General features: G+C 48.0%; 1 protein-coding gene across 1 annotated transcript; it reads left to right on the forward strand.

Moving 5' to 3' along the window:
• Positions 1-14,873: 14,873 nt before the first annotated feature.
• On the forward strand, positions 14,874-18,222 carry LOC140264756 (uncharacterized). The gene is made up of 2 exons (XM_072360667.1): positions 14,874-17,139; positions 17,268-18,222. Exons 1-2 carry the CDS (start codon positions 16,680-16,682, stop codon positions 17,750-17,752), a joined length of 945 nt encoding a protein of 314 aa, XP_072216768.1. The 5' UTR covers positions 14,874-16,679; the 3' UTR covers positions 17,753-18,222.
• The last annotated feature ends 5,181 nt before the right edge of the window (positions 18,223-23,403 follow it).

The raw sequence follows: 23,403 nt of genomic DNA on the forward strand, positions 1-23,403 counted from the left end.
TAAGTGCTGCAATTCTTTAAAAAGTCCTGCTATCTCTATGTAAGTTCTCAGGTAAAAATAGCAGGTGTGATGCTCCAGCAGTGCAGAGGGCTTTGTCCTTGTACAAGAACATCTGGTAGGTAAATTTAAACTTGTAAATGCAAATTGCAACTAACCTAAATGCATGGTACAGCACAGTTTAATGCTTGTCGTTATCCCGAGTGGTCCTGTCTGCAACTAACTTAAAAGTAAAAAGAAATGTTTCCTGTAACTCCCTAATGCCCATTTCATGGTTTCTGCTATAAACTAAATGTGCTATGTTACATAGCTGGCTATTAATTTAATCATGGTTTGTATTCGTTGTCAGAGCAATGCTGGATTTATTCTACTTGTGAATTTCAGGAGATTTTTGGACTGAACCTGTTACTGTCTGCTTAGCAAATATTTTCCCCTGCTGGAGAGTGCTAATAACTGAAGGTGTTCATGTTACTGTGCTGTAACACAGTTCCCTTTTTAGTCTTTGTTGGTCTTTTCAAAAGTACATGCGCTGTTTAATCAGTCTCTGAAGAAATCAACAGAAGGAAAGCAGAATTCCCGACAGTACAGTTTTCAATCAGCTGAGCCTTCGGAGGGTTTGGAGATGTACTTCTTGGTTCTGAAGTGAACTTGAAAGAGAGATGGTGGAATTGTAAGCAGCTGGATGACTTCACTGAGCTCTGTTGTGTGCTGTAAAGATTGGGGGTGCGGCTGTACAACTGAATTTCTCCAGCTCTTTCCATACAATGTCTGTAAGATTTTACAGACTTTAAAAGTAGATTGTGAATTCTCTAGTCTTAGCGGTGGTTTTGAACAACAAAATGACAAAAAACTGAAGAGAAAAAAAAAAGCCCTCATCTTTTAAGCCATTTTAATATTATGCTCATTTTTGGACTACGGTGTTATCAATGAAAGGGAATCACTGAAGTTCTTTAATGACTCTCAACTCTTTTACAGGTAATCCTTTCCAAATAAAAGGGGCTTCAACAAATACAAATGTTCTTACTGCTGCCCTGCTGCCTGAGCCTATTACAGCAGGAGATGAGAGAAGCCAGTGTGAAACTTGAGAGAATTCAGGGAAAGCATCGTTTCACAATGTAGCGTCCAGCCAAGAGGAGGTGATGTGCAGGTTAACCTCCAGCAGGAAAACAGAAATAGGTGAACAAGGAAAAGCGGGAGATAAACACGAAGCAGCACAGTTGGAATGTACTGAAAGCCAAACAGAATCTTCTAAAGCTCCATTACTCAGGTATTGACAGAATGTTTCTGTCAGCCTTTTCTGTCAGATGTTTTTCCATACTGAGTCATTGATATCCTCTTTCCAGTTAGTACTACAAGAGCAGCACTGCCCTCCTCTGTGACCTGTAAGAATTATAGGTCTGTCCTCAGAAATTGAAAAGGATTAAACTGTCTCCTTTGAAATTTGGAGTGTTTTAGACATTAAATAGGCAGATTGACCAAGGGATGATGCTACTGATGTACGACCTGTTTAGGCACTGACAGATGCCCCTTCTGATACAGACATCCGTGAGGCCGTAAGACAGACTTGGGGTCATTGTTTTTCCTAGCTCAGTCTAATGCTTAGATATGCACCCATCCATTTGTTACGATTTTCGGCCTCCTGCCAATAAGATTTGGTTTTGATGCAGTACTCGCCATGTTTCTACAAGTACTAATTTTGTCTTTTCCCCATGGGACTTTCTAGCCTGACAGCTCAGAGGATATTGTTCTGATCTGTCCATCCAGCTGTTTGAATTATGTTTTCTTGTTTTAATATACCATTCTACAGTATTTAAATGCTTTAGTTTCTTCTCTCTGTTGTACTTGTGCACACTGTTTCTGACTGTTATTTGTATCTGGTATATCTGCAGCAGCTGGGAAACGATGAATTGAAATGAAGAATCCTTGCTTTGATACAGTTTGTACCTCCTCTATCCTTACTTCATTGCTGTGCCTTCTGATGTTACATTATGTTTATATTATATGGTGTTATATTGTTTTTCCCCACTGATGACGTGACGTGTGCTCTTCTGAGTTCTTCCTGCAGGTCTGTGTCTCTGTTCCTCTCAGAAACCGTTCTGAACATCTGGTAGTTACAGGCTCTAGTTCAGAGACGAGTTACATATTCTTGTGCTCAAGGGTGGAGGTTGTTCAGTGTTCCTTTAACGCTTCATAAACTCCCATGTGCCAGAATAGTCAGTAACAATCCATTGGGATTTTTATCTTTAATTTGCAGAAAAAGCAGCTCTGAACTTGCAGAAGAAATGCAAAGGAGGAGAGGAGAGATCCCAAACCCACAGATGGGGACCACAAAGCAAAGTCTGAAGGAAACAACTCCGTCTAATAAGGATGATGGAGAATCTTGTTCCTTTCCCTCTAGAAGCACATCGTCATTTGTGGAGTATGACAACGTAGCTGCTGATGCTGTAGTTATGGTATGTTTGCTTCTGAATGTCTTTGCATTTCTGAGCTGTGAGAAACAACGAATTAGTCGCTTCCAGGTGAGCAGGGGGGCATGCTGTGTTCAGGTTCTGAGAGACTGATCTGCTGCAGGAAATGGTTTCTGACTGGTGCATGTCTAGGAAACTTAAAGGGGAAACAAAGCAGCCTTCTCTGTGCACGTCTATCTATGAGCATTTTGGGTTCTCGGGAAGTTGTAGCCCATTTTTCTACTTGTGCAGAAGTTGCAGAAGGTTTGCATCTACGTATGCTTATACTTGCTTGCAAATGCGCTCTGTTATGAGTAGCCTTTTCTTTTTCTATTAGGCTCCACATAATGAACCATCCAAGAAACCTCCTCATTGTGCTGAAGATCAAGAGAAGGAAGAGGAGCCAACCAAAAGCTCAGAGTATTTTTTCAGTGACATCTTCATGGAAGTAGATGACCCAGAATAGTGAACTGGCTTTATAAAAATGTTGGGATCTTTGTGCAACTAAATAAAAAGCTATTATTTTTTAGGAAAATGTTGATTGTTTTCATATTAACTATGCCAAATTTAGCATCAATTACTGTTAGTAACTTCCATAAGGATGGAATCATTTTCTTCTACATGGATGTTTTCAGAACGTGGACATAAGCTAAACAACTCCATTGGTGTCATTGGACCAGAACAGTGGCTGCAGGATTAATTTTCACTTGTTTGGATTTTGATAATAAGTGCACATTGTCTTCCAGAAAAGTGCAATGCAAACAATGCTTATTCTTGTGACGAGCTGCTCCTTTGGATTTAATGCTGAAGACTGCGGTACTGGTTGTACAAGTTCTTTACTTCTTTTTGTGAAGTATGCTGTATTAGTGTGTTAGGAAGAAAAAACGAACCTTTTATTTGCAGAGTAATCTCTGTAGATCAGGCTGCAAACAAGGAAAGTACTGTCATAAACACATAGTTCTGTTCAGCACTGCGGGTATTTTTATTAGCATCTCCAAATTATGTATTTTTGTATTGAAGAAGACTTGCATAAACTAAAAGACCCTAGCCTGAAAAGCCCAATGACTTTAGCTCCTTTAAAATGTATAGAGGAAAAACCTGGATAACATTTCATTTATACAATGATAGTCTTTGGAACTGTCCCATTGGAGTGATAGGAAGAGTTAATGTTTCTCAGTATAAATGCCAGTTTCCTTCTGTTGCGATTCAACCCAGCAGGAAGCTCAGCACCACACAAAGTGGGATGAAGGAGAACAGAAGTTGTGGGTTGAGATAAAAACAGTTTTCTAAGACAGAAAAGGAGAACGAAGACAAACATGCGATAACATCAACATCTCTACAGCGCAACTACTTATCGCTCAACACCCAGCTAACAATACAGCTGCCTGCTGACTGATGCCCTGCTAGCAACTCAAGGTCTCACTGCGTGCCAACTGATGCCCTGCCAACTGCAAGCAGCAGCCCCTGCCCACATCTTTACAGCCTTCTGCATCATGTCGTGTGGTGTGGAATAAAGCCCTTGCTCCGTCCAGACCAGCTGTCCCGGCTCCATCCCGTGTGGTGGCGCTTCCCGACTGAGCCGTGGGACTGCAACCATCTCTCAGCAAGAACCACATTTGTGCTGTCAGCGTTGTCTCAGCTGGAACCAGGACAAATTCTGCATTGAAAACAAAGGGGTCAGATGCTGCTGCTGCTTCTTTCTGCACGTAGGTGTGTGTGTCTGCAGGGATGTCCTTTGTTGCACTTATTCAGAGCAGCGCAAACAACTGAATCTAACCACAGTGAGCTTGCTTGAAGGATTTGCTACTTGGAGGCAGCTGTATTTGAAGCATTTTCCTCGTGTTTCAGGTCTGCTTGCTCGGAAGAGCTGTGCGCCGGGATCTGGACGGGAGTCGTGCCGGCTGTCTAATGGCCGGCGTGCTTTCTGTTTGCAAGGAAGCTGTGGCGTCCTGTAGGTGTAAATGCTGTGAATAAAGTCTGTTCTCCGACCTGCGTCCGTCCCGCTCTGTCGCCCTTTCCTGGCGCGGGTGCCGGCCCGGCCCCTCCGTGCATTGGCTGCGTTGGGGGGAGTGCTGTGCCCGGTGCCGTGCCGCCGTGCGCCGCCGTGCCGCCGCGCTCCCCCCTCTAGCAGGTAGGCTGGGCCGTGCCGCCCGGCTCCCCTCCGGCCGCCTTAGCGCCCGAGCGCTGCTCCTCGGCGTCCCCGAGTGAACCCTCCGGCGCTGTGCGGAGCCACCCGCAGCCGCCGTGCCTCGTTCGGGGAGTCGGCGCACCGCCACCTGCTGCCGCCTCCTCTGTGCGGCAAATCTCCGCTGCTGATGCTTCGTGCGGGATGAGCTTCAAGGGTTACAGGAACTGCTCTGGGACTCCTCTATGCATATATATATACGTGCCACGGTTGGCTATAGGGGTGTGTTTAGGTACACGTATGTAAACATGTGGAATAGCAAGTCATACGTGCGCATGTGTTTGCATCTGCAAACAAACAAGCACAAAAGCAGCAGCTGAATAAATGCGTTTACTCTGCTAAGCTGTCGGTGGATTTGCGTTGGTGTGAGCACCTTTCAATCTCAACATCCAAATAACTCTCTGTAGAACACTTTATTTTCACTTCCATTTTTAGCTGCCGTGTATTTGGGCAGCAGTTTGCAATGAGACTCAAGACAGGGAAGGTGGCTCTGTTCCACGAGCCCACCTGTGTGCGGTGGGAGCGCATTTACAGGCACGAAGGGCTGTGAGGTGTTCAGCAGTCGGAGACAAGAATCACGTGCAGGGAGTAACAGTGCAAACACGAGAGTGCGTGGCAGTGTGTGATGAAGGTCTGGCCGTCTGTTTGCTGTTGGCCCTTCTGGATGTCAGGACAGCCAGACAGGTTGTCCTTCATCATGTGCACTGTGCTCTAAGGATTGGCTCTTACGGCTGCTTTGGTTGGGCAGCAGTAATTCACTGCGCTCATTAGGATCTCAGCATCAGTCTGTAACTTCCACTTCTTGGTCCTGCTTTGAGTTCCTAGGAGCCCTCGCACTAAGAGCAGACTTTTATAGACCCGACTGGTGCAGAGGCAGCTTTACAGGAGGAAAGTGTGTCCGTTCGCTTGCGTTCTGGGCATTAATTAATGAAGGGGCCACAAAGATACAGCGCAACTGACAGGTTCAATCCTGCATGGAGCCATTTCTGCCTGTGTTCAAAACCTATTTTGTCCTATTTCCAGGTGAATATTTACTGCCAGCAGTGTGAGGAGAAGCCGAGTGTGCTCAGAGGAAACAGGCTGACTGAATAAGGGGGGACAGTGCCATCTGTGTGCAGTGCTGGAAGGTGGGCCAGCTGCCGCTCAGACACACAGTAACACAGAGTGCTGTGACAGAGTTGGACAGGGATGGACTTTCACAGGACAGCAGCTCTAAGTGCTCTTGTGAGGGACTGAGATCAGGGTTTTTCTCAGGTGTGTGACTGCAGTCGCTGTTCAGTCCATCACAGGGTGATGCAGTCAGACTCCTGGGGCTGAGGGGCAAGAAGGGCTTCCTTGACAAAGTCCTGGGCAACCAAAACGCTTTGAATGCAGAGCGCCTGTGCATGTGTTTTCATGCCGTTTGCCCTTCACATTGTGGTGCCTCTCTGTGGTTCAGAGCTAAGCAAACCAACCTGCAGCACTTGCTACTTCCTAGGGTGACCCTAATCCTACCTGTTCACCTGTTGGATATTAAGTCTCCAGGTTCGGGGGTTTGTTTGTCTTTTGGATTAGGCTTTCCTATCTCCTAAATGAGAATTAGACAGGACTGATTTTTCTCACGCTGCAGTTAATGCATCTTGCAATGCACGCTGCACTGATACTTTGCAAAGAAGTTACATAGGTCATTAACCTTCCAGCACAGGAGGCACAGCAGCACTTCATTTGAGTACCCGTGATTTATTTTGCAAAGTTCCATTTGTGAAAGGCAAACAAAATGCACAGCAGTAAGTTAACAAAACCTGAAAAACAGAGTTTGAACATCAGAAATTGCTGCAGTCAAAGCCATCTGAGAATCCAAGTCTCCAGGAAACAAGTAAAGCAAATCCTCTCCAGGACTGTGCCCTGGGGGCTGCATTGGTGCAATGGCTGTCAAGCTTGAGGCTATTCTGCGGCGCAGGAGCAGGCAGTGGTTTGAGCTGTGCTTTCCTGCCAGCTGTGCTGAAGCTGGGATTGACGTTTCAATCTCTTGCAGGTAGGAGACTTGGTGAGCATTATTGCTATGCCACCAAAGGAGCTGAGCCCCTGGTGGAGAGGCAAGCGTGGCTTTCAGGTAGGCACACGCTTCTGACTAGAGAGCCCAACTTCAGTAAAGTCTGGAATCTCAGCTTGGAGCTGCTCTGCCTGCACAGGATGGCTTCCGGATGCAAACGGTTGCCCTGTGTCGGTGTCAGAGGACCTTCCCTTTGGCTCTGGGCTGGGGCTAATGCCCAGCTGTCTTTTTGTTCTTGTTACAGGTTGGATCTTTCCCTGGTGAGTGCGTGGAACTCATCAGCGGAAAGGTTCCCGAGTCTCTGGTCGCTTCATTGCCAAAGCCAGGTACACATGTTACATTTGACAATGCGGGTTAGTAAGCTGGGGTCAGAGCGTGGCTTTCAGGGGGTTGGTTAATGCCCGAGTTGAGCAAGATTAGCAAGGATGACTGCATTAAGGTCCATGGGAACACGGAGAGATCTGGCCCAATCCCACTGTGTTTATTCCTGGGCTTGGGGAAGTCACAGAATCCTCCTGGAATGGCTTGGGCTTGGAAGGTGCCTAAAGGATCATCCTCAGGCTCCAAGGCCCCTGCCTCAGTCTGGGTGGCCAGCCTCTGCATTTTGTAGGAGACGAGAGCAGGGATGGGGAAAATCCGTTCCTGCGTGTCCTTGTTGGGAATGTTCTTCCCATTGTTACGTGCTCTGCCTCATCCAACCGATCCAAGCCTGAAACGAACTGGTTTCTCTGTTTTGTTGCGCAGTGCCGAAGAAACGGGGCAAGCTCCCACCCTTCCTTCGTTCGGTGGTGAAGGCCCGCCCCAGGAGATCGGAGCAGCCGGAGCCGGAGAAGGAAGGGGTGTTTGGGTGTGACCTGGGGGAGCACCTTCTCCGCTCTGGCCGTGATGGTAAGGAACAGCCCATTGCTGAGATCTTCCTCGGTTGGGCATCTGAAGATGATAGGTCGTGGCATTTCTGGAAAGCCAGGAAGACATCTCTGTGCAGTTTCCTCACAGCTGTCTCTGCCAGCTTTCTCCTCTAAGGAGGAAGCAAGCAGTGGCCCGTCTGGGCTTAGTTGAATGGGATGGGAGAAGAGCACGGCCTGAAGCAGAACTTGAGTAAGAAGCTGAGCTAACCGCTGGCTCTTGTTCTGTAGTCCCCCAGGTCCTGCAGAGCTGCGCCGAGTTCATCGAGCAGCATGGCGTGGTGCGGGGGATCTACCGCCTGTCCGGCGTGGCGTCCAGGATCCAGCGCCTACGGTAAGAGTGCTGCGACTGACACAGCTGTCAGCAGGGGCACGTGCCATGCTGCGGGCGTTCAGAGGAAGCCCTTCCTTGTCTTGACTGTATTTGGTGTGGCTTTGGACTTGCTTTCCTCTTTCTCAAAGCCCTCTGCCCAATCCTGTGTCCTTTTCTGCAGCCATGAATTTGAGTCGGAGCAGATTCCCGAGCTGAGCGTCCGAGACATTCACAGCGTGAGCTCCCTATGCAAGATGTACTTCAGGGAGCTCCCAAACCCTCTGCTGACCGAGCAGCTGTATGGCAAGTTCTCGGTAAGCTCAGGGCAATGTCTTGGAAATGACACGTACCTCTTCCCTGGGCATCGTGGCTGATGGTTGCAGCAGTGCCCCAGCTCCGAGGTCTTATTTCTGTTAGCCCCACGAGGCATGTCTTTGCCACCTCCTGCCTCTGGCTGATGCCACTTCTGGTGGTGCCAGGAGGTGCTTACTTAAACTATACACGACGCTTGCGAGAATTCCCTTCCCTTTGCTATTCCCGCCTGGTGTCTGAATCCCTTCCTGCCTTTTTCCAGGACACTGTTTGCGCAGCTACAGAGGAGGAGCGGCTGCTCAGAATGCAGGACGCCATCCAGCAGCTGCCCGCTCCTCACTACAGGTCAGTGCTGCGCTCGGTCTGCTGAGCTCAGCCCTGCTGCCTTTCAGAGGGCCATGATGCGATTCCAGGTGTTGCCTCACGCTGGCAGCATCATGCCTGTGCACGCTGAAGCGGCTGAAGGCTGCGTCGGGTTGGTTGACTGGGTCAGTTCCTTGGCATGGGGGCACGGTTGGTGCAGCCGATGGCTGCGGCTGTGCTGTGCTGGGGCTTGGTGCTGCAGCGTGGTGGCACTGGGAATGTTTTACCTACTTCATATTCAGGGACGGTAGCAATGACAACAACCAGCATGAAGTGAGGTTTGTTTTGTGCGCTGCAGCACGGCTTGCTTTTTGGTGCTGAACATCTGCCCCTCTTGTTTTCCAGGACGCTGGAGTACTTAATGAGACACTTGGCGTCTCTGGCCGGGAACTGCTCCGTCACCAACATGGGTGCTCAGAACTTGGCCATAGTGTGGGCTCCAAACGTCTTAAGGTAAACTTCTTCTTCCGTTTCAACACGATGCTTAGTTCTGCTCTCCCCCAACCTCCAGGGGCACAATTTCTAGATGACAGTTTCTAGTCACTTGTTTAGCTGGGACTGCTGTGTCCCTGATGATCCAGGAGAATTTCGTCAGTGGCATCGCTGATTGCCCACTGCGGAAGTCTCCTGAGCCCAGTTTGACAGTTTTTGGCTACAGAAATTCAGACTGGGGGAAATGATCTTGGGGAAATGACTTGTAAGATCTGCCTTTTCTTCAGATCCCAGCAGAGCCAGTCTGCCTCCACCTACGGAGAAGCTGCCTGCATGGAGCTGCAGACACAATCGACTGTGGTGGAGTTCATCATTAGCCACACAGATGTCCTCTTCAGCTCCAAATCCACACCAGCCGTGGGAGAGGGAGCAGGTGAGTGTCTTCCTCCATTAGCTTGATGTTGATCTGACACCTTGATCCAAGCTGCCTTGGATCTTCTCCAAGACCTTTGAAAATGCTCTTACTGTTGAAGAGACAGCAGGCTTCTGGGCTTAGATTAGAATATGGTGCCCAGTTCCTGGGTCCTGAGTGTCCAAACCCATAACTTACATGGAGAAAACCATCACTGCTGTTAAGATGTTTTGCAAGAAGGTGAAGCTTGATAGAAGTGTGGCAGCAAAGCTTTCTGAGTTCCCAGTCCGCTAGTTTTTCTAGGGTTTTTGTTTGCCTGTTATGATACAGTGAGCTGCTCTTAATTGTGGCTGTGTCCTTTGCCACGAGCATACCTCTAGAGCACACGGTTCTTTTGAGCTCCTCTTCTTCCAGTGGCTCGGATAAGAAAGTCTGAGAGAAATGCAGAACTGGGATGGCTGTGCTGCTGCTTTCTGATCCTCCCTCTTACCTGTGGTTTCCCCTTGCAGGGCACAGCTCTCTGGCCGAGCCCAAGATTGTGTGGGATTCTCCTCCTGCCACAAAGCTGCTCACGCTGCAGGAGGCACAGGCAGAGAGGAGAGGACAGAGCAGCTCTCCCACGGCGACGCAGAGCAGCGATGTCGAGGTGGAGGAAGGACCCACAGCTGATCTGAGGATCTTCCACACAGTCCTTGATTTTCCATCTGAAAGGTAAAGAGGACTTCCCTTTCCAGCCCCTGTCATCATTGGTCGGGTGGGTTTTATTGGTTCATTTTTTGTCCATTTTATATATATGAGCCTGCCAGCTCCTGTCCTTTCCGGCTGTGGAGCCTTTGCTCCTATGCTGCGCATCTTGCTTGCCATGGTTGAGAGGAGTGTAGCCAGCAGGACTTGAGGGTTGAGCTGTAGGAATGGAAGCGTCCTCTGCAACTGTTGTCAAGGGCTTGGAGCAGCTCTTCCCTCACCCTGCACCACGACTGGCAGCATGCTCTGTTTTCTCTCTCCAGACCAAGCGTGCCCAGCACGAGGAAGCAGTCACCAGCTGGCAGTTGGCGTTCCTGCTTCTGCCTGGGCAAACCATCCCCTGCAGCTGAACGCCAACTGCAGAGCAGTGCCAGGGAGCCCTCAGAAGCAGAAGTGTTGGTCCTGGCAGGTAAGGGTGCAAATCCAGCTTTCAAAACACTGCTTGTCAGCAGCACAGGTAGGATTCATGCTTTCAGTGGGCTTCCACCTGATCCTCTCCAGGACTGTGTCCTAAAAGGAAACAGATCAGAAAGGTGAGCTCTTCCCCCCTTGGAGCACCCACCCACGTAACGTCCATGTAATTTCTAAGGATGCTGCCCAGACAAAGACTGAGGATGCTTCAGGAGAAGACCTTCCTTGCTAAGCCAAACAGAACAAGTAAGGTACCAAAAGATTTAGAGCTAATCTAAACCTTAAAGCATATAGGACCTTACAGCATCAGCCTTAAAGCGTAGAAGCATGACCAGCAGGTGGAGGGAGGTGGTGCTGCCCCTCTACACTCCTCTCACTGAAACCCCATCTGGAGTACTGCATGCAGTTCTGGAGCCCTCAACACAAGGAGGACCTGGGGTTGCTCAAGCAGGTCTAGAGGAGGGCCATGAAGGTGATCAGAGGGGGCTGAAAGCACCTCTACTATGTGGACAGGCTGAGAGGGATGGGGCAGGTAGCAAAAGAATGAGGGGAAATGGCTTTAAACCAGAAGAAGGTGGATTTGGATATTTTGACTACTGTGAGAACTGTGGGTACAATGCTTGACAGACTCATTGTAGTATAATAAGCTTGAATTACTTACAAGGCATTAGAAGTCCTCTGAATTAAGACTGAGAAAATATCACAGACTTGAAGAGAAGCACTTTTTCCCCTTGTAGGTAGATTGTTCTCTTTATTCCCTGTACCTAAAAAGAAGTAACAGTGACTCCACAGATGATCTCTCCTAGATAAAACTTACATTTTACATCTATTCTTACTGAAGTTATACAGAAAGCTTGGAATGCCATTGTTGACATTAGTACAGCATCTCCAGAAGCGCTCAGTTCAGCTTTCCTCATTTATTTCCAGAAGTTACAGGAATGAATTTATTTCTTTAAGTATTTGTGAACTGTAATTCCCCAAACTTGCTTGGTTCTCTGAGCCACGTGTTGATATTTTCCACCTCTTAGTGAAACATTTCACTAATGTGAGTTAAGCCAGCATGTGACATCTGTTGTTCGTCCATAAGTTTCTGTTTTGAGTCTGCCTGGACTTCCAGAGACCAATAAGGATTTTAGCATGGTAGAACAGAACATAGAAATAACATAGAAAGGCTGAGAAGACACAATTAAAGGAGAAAAAAGAATAAATGTGAACGTTTATTACCTCTGATGTTAATGCTGAGAGACTCTTCTCCTGTTGTGAAGCACAGAAAGCTCTGTTGCACAGTCTTCATCGAGGCGTCCCAGCTGCAAGAATAAGACCTATACTGAGGAAGCAGCTTTCAAGTCATCTCACAGCCCAGTCTCACCGTGATAGTGCTCTGCTATGCAGCAGTCAGTAATTAGCCATGATTTCAGATGCTTTTCTAAGCAGTTAGTGTTATGGCTACCTATTACAAGGAGCAAACAGAAAGAGCCATCCAACTTCAGCAACTAGTCCCTCTGTGGCAACAGGTTCTGAGCTCTGAATTCAAGTACAAAACCTGTCAGCAGATGAGACTTTTGACTAGAGCAGAAGTGACGCTTCTGTCTCCTCTTCATCACTAGTTACACGGCATGCACAGCACAGCTGTTCTGCAGAGAAACAGCGCCACCCAGTGACCAACGGCAGCCATTGCCTGCAAATACACGGCAACTTCCCAGTATCTGCAGCAACCATCTCCCCACACGTGCACTTACTGAACCAGTGAACAGCATCAGAAGGACCTTGCACGAGACAAGGGTGACTTAACAGTTGTTTAACTGCAGTCCGCTTCTTTGGGTCTACCTAGTGGGCAGAAACACTCGAGCTGTTACTTACAGCACTGAAAAGAACTGGAGACAATTCTTCTATTCCTAAGAGCTTCGAGGTGCCCAGAAGCACAAACAGAAACCAGCAGTATTTCATCACTTCACCTAAAGGAAGGTCCAACACCTGAGCTGGGAAGAGCAGTTACAGAACCTGTGGTTACAGCAAACGTTCCACGAGCACTTTGTATTTATGAGACTGCCCAGATAGAGCTCAAATGCACACTGAGTGTGTTCAGCTTTCTTTATGAGACATCTGTTGTTTACAGACCGGTTTTAGTTCTACAGCACAATTAAGAACAAGCAAGCTGCTTGAAGACTGTTTAATTACTAAAATAGTAATTATTTCTATTACCTGTAACTAGTACCATGTTTTTATTTGAGAATTTCAGCACAAGGCAACGCTCACCTTTTCTTCATGGCATGGAACAATTTAACTTGTTCAAACACTGAATAATTTCCAGGTACTCCACCAGTGTTTTGAGCTCCTGCAACAGCATCTTGTAGATCCATCTGAACAGAAGCGGCTCTTTTTCCTGTAGCAGTTGGTGAACTCGCAGGGTACTGCGAGGTGAAAGCCATTTGGGAGCAGCGTATCTTCCTCTCTGCAATAAAACAGTTTAATGAAAATGAAATAACTAAAATAAAAGAGGATTTAGAATGAACCTTGAACAACTATTTGGATGGTGCTGACATCTCTTTACTTTCCAAACGTAGGAACAGACATATGCAAAATCAGCCTTAAGAATCACTTGAATAAATTCAATGGTGAAATGAAGATGTGCTTGGCTGAGGGCAATGCTGGAAGGCAAACTGCTCACAGGAGCTGCAAAATGCATGAGATCACACCAGACATACTTTGTTCTGACCACAGTTGTGGCACATAGTCCTTCAGCATTCCCAACATGAAATGATGTGGAGCATCACAGAAACACTGCGCACAGACACGATGACCCTGATTAGATTCAAGCAGCAGGCTTAAAACAAGTCAGAGTTTTAGATTCCAGGACATTTCAGGGTCTATAATGTGTGAAATTCAGTGACACAACAGTGCCCAGGTGCCTGCGTTTCAAGCAACCTTCAGATCACAGCCACGTAAGATAAAAGCAAATTCAGTGCAGAAATAGCAAGCCTGTATCTTAATACCCGTAAGATTATCCACTTTTTTACTGCAGTCTGATTAAGTTCTAAAACTTGCTCATCCCAGTTCACTTACACAAGTTCCACCAACTCAAGCAATGCAGCTCTGAGATCCTGTGTATGTGAGGCAGGTAGAACTGAACAGTGCAGAAATGATCTCTGACAGCTCTAAGAGCTCCATTCTGCTTGCAAACTCTCAGTCCAAAACTATTCACAACTCTAAGGAAACGAACACCTGAAGCAGTTGGATCATCTGCCATGTGCCGCGTTCGGCTTCTTGGCATCATGATGAACACAAAGAGTTTTCTGCTGCCCTGCAGAAATGGACAAAGTCCTGCTCACAAATGGACCAAGTTTCAGTGTACAGACAGGCCTTTCTACCCACAGCTCAGCATGTTCTGCCATCTGAACAGCAAGGCCTCTTGTCAAGCTCAGCTATTTCCCTTCTCAGTGTATTCTAGCACAACTGATACCCAATGTTATCCTCCTGTAGAGTGCCATCGTATTGTCATCGTCCAAAGGAAAAACCCACACAGCAGAGCATACAGCAGTACACCCATGCTCCAAATATCCGCCTGAAAAACAAAAAGACAAGCTTACAAACCTGAAGCACCCAAAATGGCTTACTGACAGATTGCATTGTCTGTCCTTGCCAAAGCCCACACACAGCCCATGAAAAGCTGGCTCTTTCCCTCAGCAAAAAAAACCTTACAGTCCCAGAGAAAGCACGTAACCCTCATTCAATTGTTCTTCCACTCAACTTAGAGCGCTACTAAAACCAGTATCTTCATCTTAGCTCATCACACTGCTGCAGTTCCTTTGACCAGGATTTCACTGGCACAAATGAAATCAAAGCCATCACAAGGGATTTAGCACAGTTGTGTGTTACTGGCTACGAGAGCTGTCAGCACAGTCACCTGTAAGGCTTTGCTGCTGTTCTACTGATGTATAGGCACAACAAGGTTCACACACCTCACAGTGCCAATCTCTGAAGCTGCTGTTTTGTAGAGCCCCAAAGCAGTCGCTTGAGACAGTTCAGGATCAGCCAGAGACAAACCAGCCAGCTGTGTGAACTGAGACCAATTGCACTTCTCTAGTCTGCGGCCACTGACAGCTTCTGAGAGCTACCAAGCAATGCAGCCTAGCAGAATCCAGAAGGGAAACCAAGAGAGCCTACCTGAGCTCCACTGCGTTTAAATGCTCCGTGCAGAGGGGAGGGAAAGAGGGTAAAACAAACACCGGTCTAAATACCTCTGAGCCAGTATCCACTTTGCCCTGGATTAGCTCTGGTGCTGAAGAAGCTGGGCTTCCACAGCATGTGCTCAGGCGGTAATCAAGGCCTCCCTGGAATAACACAAAGAATAGAGAGAAACATTGGCTTTAACAGAGTTGATGTCTTCTGGGAATAACACTCCAGAAGCCTCAGAGGCTTCTTCTCCTGTGTATATTTTCATTCATCTGACATTTTGCTTTCATTCAATGTGACCTCACTAAGCAAGTATTGTCTAAGACCGTGAGTATCACGTAAATGTGCAGATCTCAAGCTGCTCACTTATCCAGTGCCCTTGGCATGATGCGTCTCTGGCCGCGTCGTCCCCTGGGATATGTAGTTCTCCTCCAAGAGCTGAGTACTCGGGATGCTGCCATTCCACAGAACTGGAGCATGAACCTTCCACACTTCCGCATACCCTCTGTTACACTTGCACATACCCTCTGTTACACTTGCACATACCCTGTTACACTTGCACATACCCTCTGTTACACTTGCACATACCCTCTGTTACACTTGCACATACCCTCTGTTACACTTGCACATACCCTCTGTTACACTTGCACATACCCTCTGTTACACTTGCACATACCCTCTGTTACACTTGCACATACCCTCTGTTACACTTGCACATACCCTCTGTTACACTTGCACATACCCTCTGTTACACTTCTGTGTGCCATTAACAACTACACTTTCTTATACCACCAAAACAGTTTGCCACTCTTTGTACCCTCAGTTAATGATTCATACTGCACATGATGTCATGATGTAGAATATTGACAGCAACAGCACAAAACCACGACAAACCTCTTCGTAGAAACTATTGCTGAAGAAAATTGTTTTTGCCACAGAAGTGGCTGTAACAGAACAACAGGGACTACTTGTCACCTCCACAAAGACTGCACTAGTACCTTCTCTTCAACCTAAGGAAGTAACTACATCCACACGGCTGATTCAACCCACCACTGTGCTGCTTTATATGAGAATGGCTGAACGATCTGCTTACGGTTACCCAAAACTCACTGGAAAAACTCTAACCCCGTCATTCCACACGCAGAAGGAAGTCAGTCTACACAAATGACTTACAAGGCTCTGCGTGTTTGATGACTGCTGCTCCAAAAGTAATGCCTTCTATTTTGTTATGTCGGCCCACAACGTCAGAGGTGGATGTTGGCGGGATGGCAGCAGAGGTTGAATCTTCACACCAACGTTCTGCTGGGGCCATATGACAGACGGCAGCAGAGGGCCAGTATGACAAGATGGCATCTGACGTGGAAGCGCGTACGAAGCAGAAACGAGTTGCTGAATTCCTGCATGCAGAAAAACCAGCACCCAACGACATTGATCAACTCTTGTGGAGCACAAAGAGTAGATGTGAGCACGGTGAGGTGGTGGATGCCGTGTTTCTGCAGTGGTGACAGATGTCACCTCTGCTGGTGCAGATTTATATGAGGGTGGTACGCAGGCCCTCGCTCGTCACCAATGAGAATGCATTGCTAATGGTGGTTACCATGCTGAAAAATGGCGCTTGGCAATGGAGCATTCGCTCTACCAAGTGATCCATCAGTTGTAGTTTGCACAGGAATAAACAGGAGGCATTACTTTCAGAGCAACCTATGCAGCACGCACAACGATGCGAAACGGAAACATTTCATTAAACGACAATTGCCACGATTTTCAAGCGTGGGTGCTGAATGAAACCCCTGAGCGATTCTTAAAGGGCGGAGGAAGAAATGAAGCACGTCTGGTCAGCTCCAAGACAGAGCTGCGTTCTGGGCTTGACACAGACATCAGTGCCGACTGAGCTCTCTCCTGTAACAGACAGGCTTACGAGACAAGCCACCAGCTGCAGGCTGGGCCTAACAGATGCCTCACGCCCTTAGCAAGGCACAGCAGGCGGGGCTGAGTCAGAGTCAGCACCCGAGTCAGCACCCCCCCACCCAAGTCCCGTCCTGCACAGCTCGGCTACGACGAGCAACGCGGTACCGGCACAAAGGTGAGGCAGGAGGGCCCGCTCTGCTGCGTGCCCCTCGGGGTGACTCGGGTATCCGGGCCGTGCCTGGACCGCCTCTATGGGCAGGAAGGGCTGCTGTGTGCGGGCGGCTCCCTTACCGCCCAGGCAGCCCGCCGGGAGACCCTCACGGCCCAGCCCGCGCTGCGCCCCTCCCCCAGGGGGCCGGTCTTACGCACCGCCGCCGTTACAGACCCGACGAGCCCCGCTCCAGGCTCCTCCTTCAGCGCCGGGACAGCGAGGCGGGCGGCGGGGCCGGGACAGACGGCAGCAGCCCACGGGAGGCCCACCGGGCCGAGGTCCGACCGGGCCGAGGTCCGACCGGGCCGAGTTCCGACCGGGCCGAGCTGCGACCGGGCCGAGTTCCGACCGGGCCGAGCTCCGACCGGGCCGAGCTCCGACCGGGCCGAGCTCCGACCGGGCCGAGTTCCGACCGGGCCGAGTTCCGACCGGGCCGAGGTCCGACCGGGCCGAGGTCCGACCGGGCCGAGTTCCGACCGCGGGCCCAGCGCGCACCGAACCCGCCGCGCAGCGACGCTCGCAGCCTCTCGCCGCGTCGCCCGGAAGTGACGCCCTAGTGGCGACGAGCGGAAGTGACGCACTCTCGGAGCGCCCGCCGGAAGCGGCGGCATCGCGGCGTGGCGCTAGCCAATGGGCGGCTTGTGGCAGCGCTGAGCTTCGTGTCACTGAAGGACGTGCAGCAAAACGTGCGCTTTCAAACCATGCGCTCTTCAAGTCATGGTTCTTTGTCTGTCAGGTGTCAGAAGCTGAAAGGCTTTCATACGTGGGGAATAACTTCAGCAGCGGAGCCATGACATGCAGCTCCCTGTGCAGGTATGGGGAGCTGGCCACACTGTGCGAGAAACAAGAAGGTGAAAGCAGAGGAGCTGCGCAAATGAAATGGCCTTGTAGCCTTCTGTCAAGGTGACTGGTGAGTTCTCATTGAGGCCGTGGTGCGAATGGGGAGGAGCTGGGCAGCTGATGTCATCTGGCAGCCGCACCATTTTGCACGCTGCTTCCTCGGGAGCTGTGATCTTACACATAAGCGGAGTTTAGATCTGCTGGAGGAGAAGAGTGAGAAGGTGTCTGCACGGAGCTGAAACCTGGGCACAACAGCATTATTCCTTCTGAGCTGCCAAGATCAGTACCAGGAAACCAGGGGGTCGTTGGTCACCATTGAACTTCTGGGCCACAGTCCGGAGGTGCTGTATGAATTAAGAACTTGTCTGTGCCTCGTGCTGTAATGGGAAGCCTTGGTGAAATCACCAGTTGTCACACGTGCTGGTTTTAGAAGGTGACCTTTGTAGCCTCGAGGCAGCTCCCATGAATTCCTAAGAACTATTTTGCGTGGGGGATCGTTCCCATCCTCTGGTAGAAGAACCTCTTGTATCAGTGGAAACCAAGTGTAAGATCATCTTACTTTGTCACAGCTAACCTACAGAGCTCTGAAGTACATTTGGTGTGTGTGTCAGGCTCCTGTTAGTGAGTGCTGTGCCCCGTGGACGCGCTACATTTGTCCTGCAGTGTTTGCTCGTGGTTTATCTCTACTCTGACCACGGGGGTTACTTAAAGTAGAAGTGGGGTGACACAACGTAAACAGAACTGCAGAAACTGCTAAGACGAGGTGCTTCCAGCCATTTAATGTCCTTGTGCTGGTTCTTTTGAAAGGGTCGTGATATAGATTGTTAAATTTTTCTCTCCAAATACAAACTGGATGATGTTTAAAGGTCCAACTCTAAGGATTCTGTGAGTCTGTTCTATGATTCTGTGGTGAGGAGCAGCACAGACTATTTGGGTTTGCTCCTCTGAAGTGTGAAATGAAAAATGACTTGCTAGAAATTAACCTGTTCTATAGATTCCAAGTTAATTTTTCTCAGCTCTGAGACTGTCAATGGTTATCATTTGCACTTGTTCTCCCCAGGTATTTTCTTGGTGTTTTAAACAAGGATCCTGGGCAAATGGAAGTCTATAATGCTGAAATATTCAACATGCAACCTTTACTGTCAGGTAGGACAGTTCTGTATTTAACCCTGGTGCCGAGGTCACAATGTCTTGGAAATATGTATGCATTCAAAACCGACTAATTGGCTACTGACAGCATTGCCCTGTTTCCTCCTACTCTTATTTCTGCTGTGCCGCCTTAGAATGAGGGAAGGAGGATACATCACTCTGTCCACGCCTGGGGAGCAGTATGGAATGAAAAAAGGGAGAATGAAGCAGAATCACAGCTGATAGTCACGGGAAGAGTGAAGCAGAGAGCTCGGGTGTGGGAGGGTGGAAATACCAGAGTTAGAAATAGAGTTGTCACTGCTTAGGATAATTGCAGCCCTTCTCCTGCTGAGGGAGGCTTGGAAATAATCAAGTTAGTAGACTGAGTCGTTCACTGAAAAAGAAAACAGCTTTTCCCCAGCAGAACTGCTTTTTATTTCTGAATCTAGTGGAAATGATCCTAAGAATATGATCTTTAAGGAACTGTTTTCTTTTTTAGGCAACAGGAGCTTAGTATTGCTGCAACCTGTGCATTATGCTTTTAGATTTTGTAGCAAAAATTGTCCCTCTTTATTTTAGGTACATAATCTTTCACATTCAGTGTATTTTATTAACAAAATCCTGTAGAGAAGACCCTGAAGTGGTGTGCCTAGTCCTTCTGTAATTTATTAGAGCTAAAGGGGTACCCAATACATGCACTTTCCTGCCTGCTGCAAGCCAAGCATACTAATTTTTATTCTTTTGTAGATAATTTAATTCCTGATGACACAAGGGATTATCAGAATAAATCCTACAGGGAAAGGTAAGGTTGAAACCTGATATCATAATGTGCTGTAGTTATCCAGCAGACAGTGGTAAATACTTGTCTGAAACTGAGATGTTTGATTTGTTGCAGGACAAACTTGTGCAGGGTCAGCATTCTTTCTATGCACTGATGGTTTTTGAGACAGCATGTTGTTCGTGTCTAGCTTAGCAGTATGTTCCTAAATACTTTAGACTTGTCTACAGTTCCAGATAAAACATGCCCGTTTGCATTTCTTTGTCGTATGCTTTGTTTGTACCCAGCGTTATGTTTGGAATTACTTTAAAAACATACATGTAGAACAAGCGGTGGTTATCTGGGTATTCTTCCTGCATGCAAAGTGTCTTGAGTTCAGTGTGTTGTCGTTGCTTCTGTGTTATACACAGGTGGATTTGTGCATTGAGGCATTTGGTACCAGCAAGCGGAAGCGAGCTCTGAACTTGTGGTTTTTGCAGTGCAGGGGCCTCTGTAGTGCCACGTGCAGAAATGTGCTGACTGTGGTGGACAGAAAATGTACTCACAGAGCAGCATTGTGAGCTTTCTTGTATTAGTGTTCAGGAAACTATTCTAACCTAAAAGAGCTGTGCGGTGGATTTAAGGATGTGTTCTAATAAGAAAGCTAGTCCCTGATTCTCTGGTCCTCATGCTCCCTCTTTCCTCTTCAGCCATTGCTCCTTTGTCTTAGAAGAGCTGAAGTTCCTGCCTGCTGATGAGAAGAGCAGGGACCGCAAAGCTCGATGCCTCTGGTTCCTGGACATCCTTATTAAGTTCAGCTTCCTGAAAATAATCAAGAAGAAGCGTAAGACAATTTTCAGCTCTTACCCTTTTCAGCTGCCTGCTGGGACTTGGTTTGTAGTTACCATAATAGCAAACAATGAAGCTTCCCAGAGTTACCTGTTTGATAAATGGCTACATGCAGCAGTTACAGTTCAGCTTGTTTCGTGATGAGGTTCAGTATTTCCATGCCATTGTGGAGTTTTAGATCTGCACCTACTGGGATATACGTGTGTCATTCTCTTCAGTCCTTTTCTAACTGTCATACATCAGGGTCCTGCAGTGAGATCCTATTTGTAGGAGATAAAATAGTTTACATCTGAGTTTGAGATTCCTTTTTTGCTTACAGACAGTTCCTGGTTTCTGTACCTGAAAACATTTTATATCCATTATTTTATATAACCAGTCTTGGTGCTCGCTGTGAAACCCCTTTCCATTCTAGATCCAATGGGTCCTGAATGCCCCCACATCATTAGCAGGAAGCTTATGAAGAACTTCACTGACCTACAACAATGGCGGGTAAGGAACTGTGATTGCTTTGATGTTATTGATGTTCAGAGGATGGAGAAAACAGCTTGAAGGGTCACAGAGTCATTATCAAATAGCACTGCACCAAAACGGGAACAGCAGAAGCTTCTCTTGAGTAGCAGGCCAGGCCAGGTAAAATATTCTGTTATGGCTGATCACAGAATCACAGAATCACAGAATTATAGGGGTTGGAAGGGACCTCTAGAGATCATCGAGTCCAACCCCCCTGCCAAAGCAGGCTCCCTACACCACGTCGCACAGGTAGGCGTCCAGGCGGGTCTTGAATATCTCCAGAGAAGGAGACTCCACCACCTCCCTGGGCAGCCTGTTCCAGTGCTCCGTCACCCTCACCGTAAAGAAGTTCTTGCGCACATTCGTGCGGAACTTCCTATGCTGGAGTTTCAGCCCATTGCCCCTAGTCCTGTCCCCACGCACTACTGAAAAGAGACCAGCCTCGCCACTATAGCTCCCACACCTCAGGTATTTATAAACCTGGATCAAGTCCCCTCTCAGCCTTCTTTTCTCAAGGCTAAACAGACCCAGTTCCCTAAGTCTCTCCTCGTAGGGGAGATGGTCCAGGCCCTTCACCATCTTTGTGGCCCTCCGCTGGACTCTTTCCAAGAGATCCCTGTCTTTTTTGTACTGGGGAGCCCAGAACTGGACACAGTATTCCAGATGAGGCCTCACCAGGGCAGAGAAGAGGGGGAGGATCACCTCCCTTGACCTGCTGGCTACGCTCTTTTTAATGCACCCCAGAAATGATGTTCATCCATGAATAATGGAAGTCTGAAACGTAACTGGGAGAGGCAGAGTCATGTGTGCTTAAACAAGCCTGTGCCTGTGAATTTAGCCAGGCTCACCAGGCTGACTTGATCAGCAAGAGTGAGAAGATTTGTACTTGTTGCTACAGTGCCTTTTCTCAAGAATCCAACAGCCTCTGCGTAGCATAACTGCCATTGCTCAGCCATCATCTATCTGCTGTTTGCTGTGAGCTGGAGGTTAACAGAGAGGTTGAAACCGTGTGGGCCATCGAGGGTGCATTTGTTTATAAAGACTCAGACCAGGGGTGAACAGTAAAAATAAATGCTTTCAGACCTGCTCTGTGTGTTGTGTATGGCTGCAGTGGGTACCTTTAGATCAGCTTCACCTCGCTGTCATCTTGCCAGTGTGCCACAGAGACAGAAGTGTTTGTAGACAGTGATTCAGTCAAGTCTGTAAACCTGTAAACATCTCCAGAGACCTGCACTTTTGAACAGAAACATGGGCAGTTGTTGAGGAAGACCTTGAGGCCCCTGTGATCAGGGACCTGTGTTTCCTAAAGCTCTTTTTTCATGTCTCGGAAATGCTTGCCATAGCTAACTGGGGCTCCAGTTCTGTCTGCACCTGGTGGGTGGTTGTGTTTTGGGTTTGCTAACTCTCTGCTTTTCATCTGTTCTCACACTTGCTGTTCAGTGTTCAGAATTTAATCTGCGTCGCTGAAGACTAAAATTGCAGCATATGTCATTGCACTGGCTCTGCACATTAAAAACTTCCAAGCTGACCTCACTGTCCTGCAGAATGACTTGAAGCTCCACGAAAGTAGGTGAGTCATGTTTGCTTATGCCTGTTAAGATGCCTGTGGTCCTCGTGCAAGCAGTCCCTGGGGAAGAGGGCTCTGGAGCCTCTTCTGTGCCCAAACAGTACAGCGATACCCGCTGTGAGTTCCCTATGTTGCAGTTAGACTCTGAGTGTGTTGAAGTTTTATATTCAAGCCCTGCTACGTCTAATGGGGTAGTTCTATGTGTCAAAGCTTTGAAAGAGTGCTTTTCACAAACCTGCTCAGGTGCACTGTGAGGCTTTTTGTCTATCTGAAAGTGGAAAAACTTGAGGCAGGCAGCATCAAAATGGCAGAAAACCTATCCAGGTGCTACCCAGTGCTGTGTCTTGCCTGCTAAGTCATGTTGCTCCTCACTGAATCCCTTCTTTCAGCAGAGATCTGGTGTCAGCTCGGTACCAGTCTGGATGCAAGTACAGATTTGTATCTGACTGTAACTGGAAAACTAGAAACAGATTTTCTTTCTCACAGGCAGATTGTGAGCATGTAGTTGCTGTTCCTCCCCAGATGCAAGACTTTACAATTTAACTTTATAAGATTCTGCTCGCCTTACCTCCTCAGTTTGTCAGAGTCTGTTTGGATGTCAGCATAGCCCTCTGGCACTGGGAGGAGGAGCCAACTCAGTGAAGATGAATGGTGGAGAACAGTGTGCAGTATAAGCATCCAGGCAAACAATGCTTGTCATGATAGATTTTGAAGAAATTTCTTCCTAGGCTTAAATTTTCTGTGAAGAAACTACTGTTCTTCTGCCAAGTGATGTCTCTGTACTGCTAGCTGCGCGGATGTGCTTAAACCTGCAGGTGTCTGGCAGAGCCTGACAGCTCCTCTGACAGCGAGGACTCCCAGCAGACATTAGCTGATCAGGCAGCTTGTTATTGCTACCTGGGAGTGG

The sequence above is a fragment of the Excalfactoria chinensis genome, assembly GCF_039878825.1.
Source record: "Excalfactoria chinensis isolate bCotChi1 chromosome Z unlocalized genomic scaffold, bCotChi1.hap2 SUPER_Z_unloc_6, whole genome shotgun sequence".
Taxonomy (NCBI): Eukaryota; Metazoa; Chordata; class Aves; order Galliformes; family Phasianidae; genus Excalfactoria; species Excalfactoria chinensis.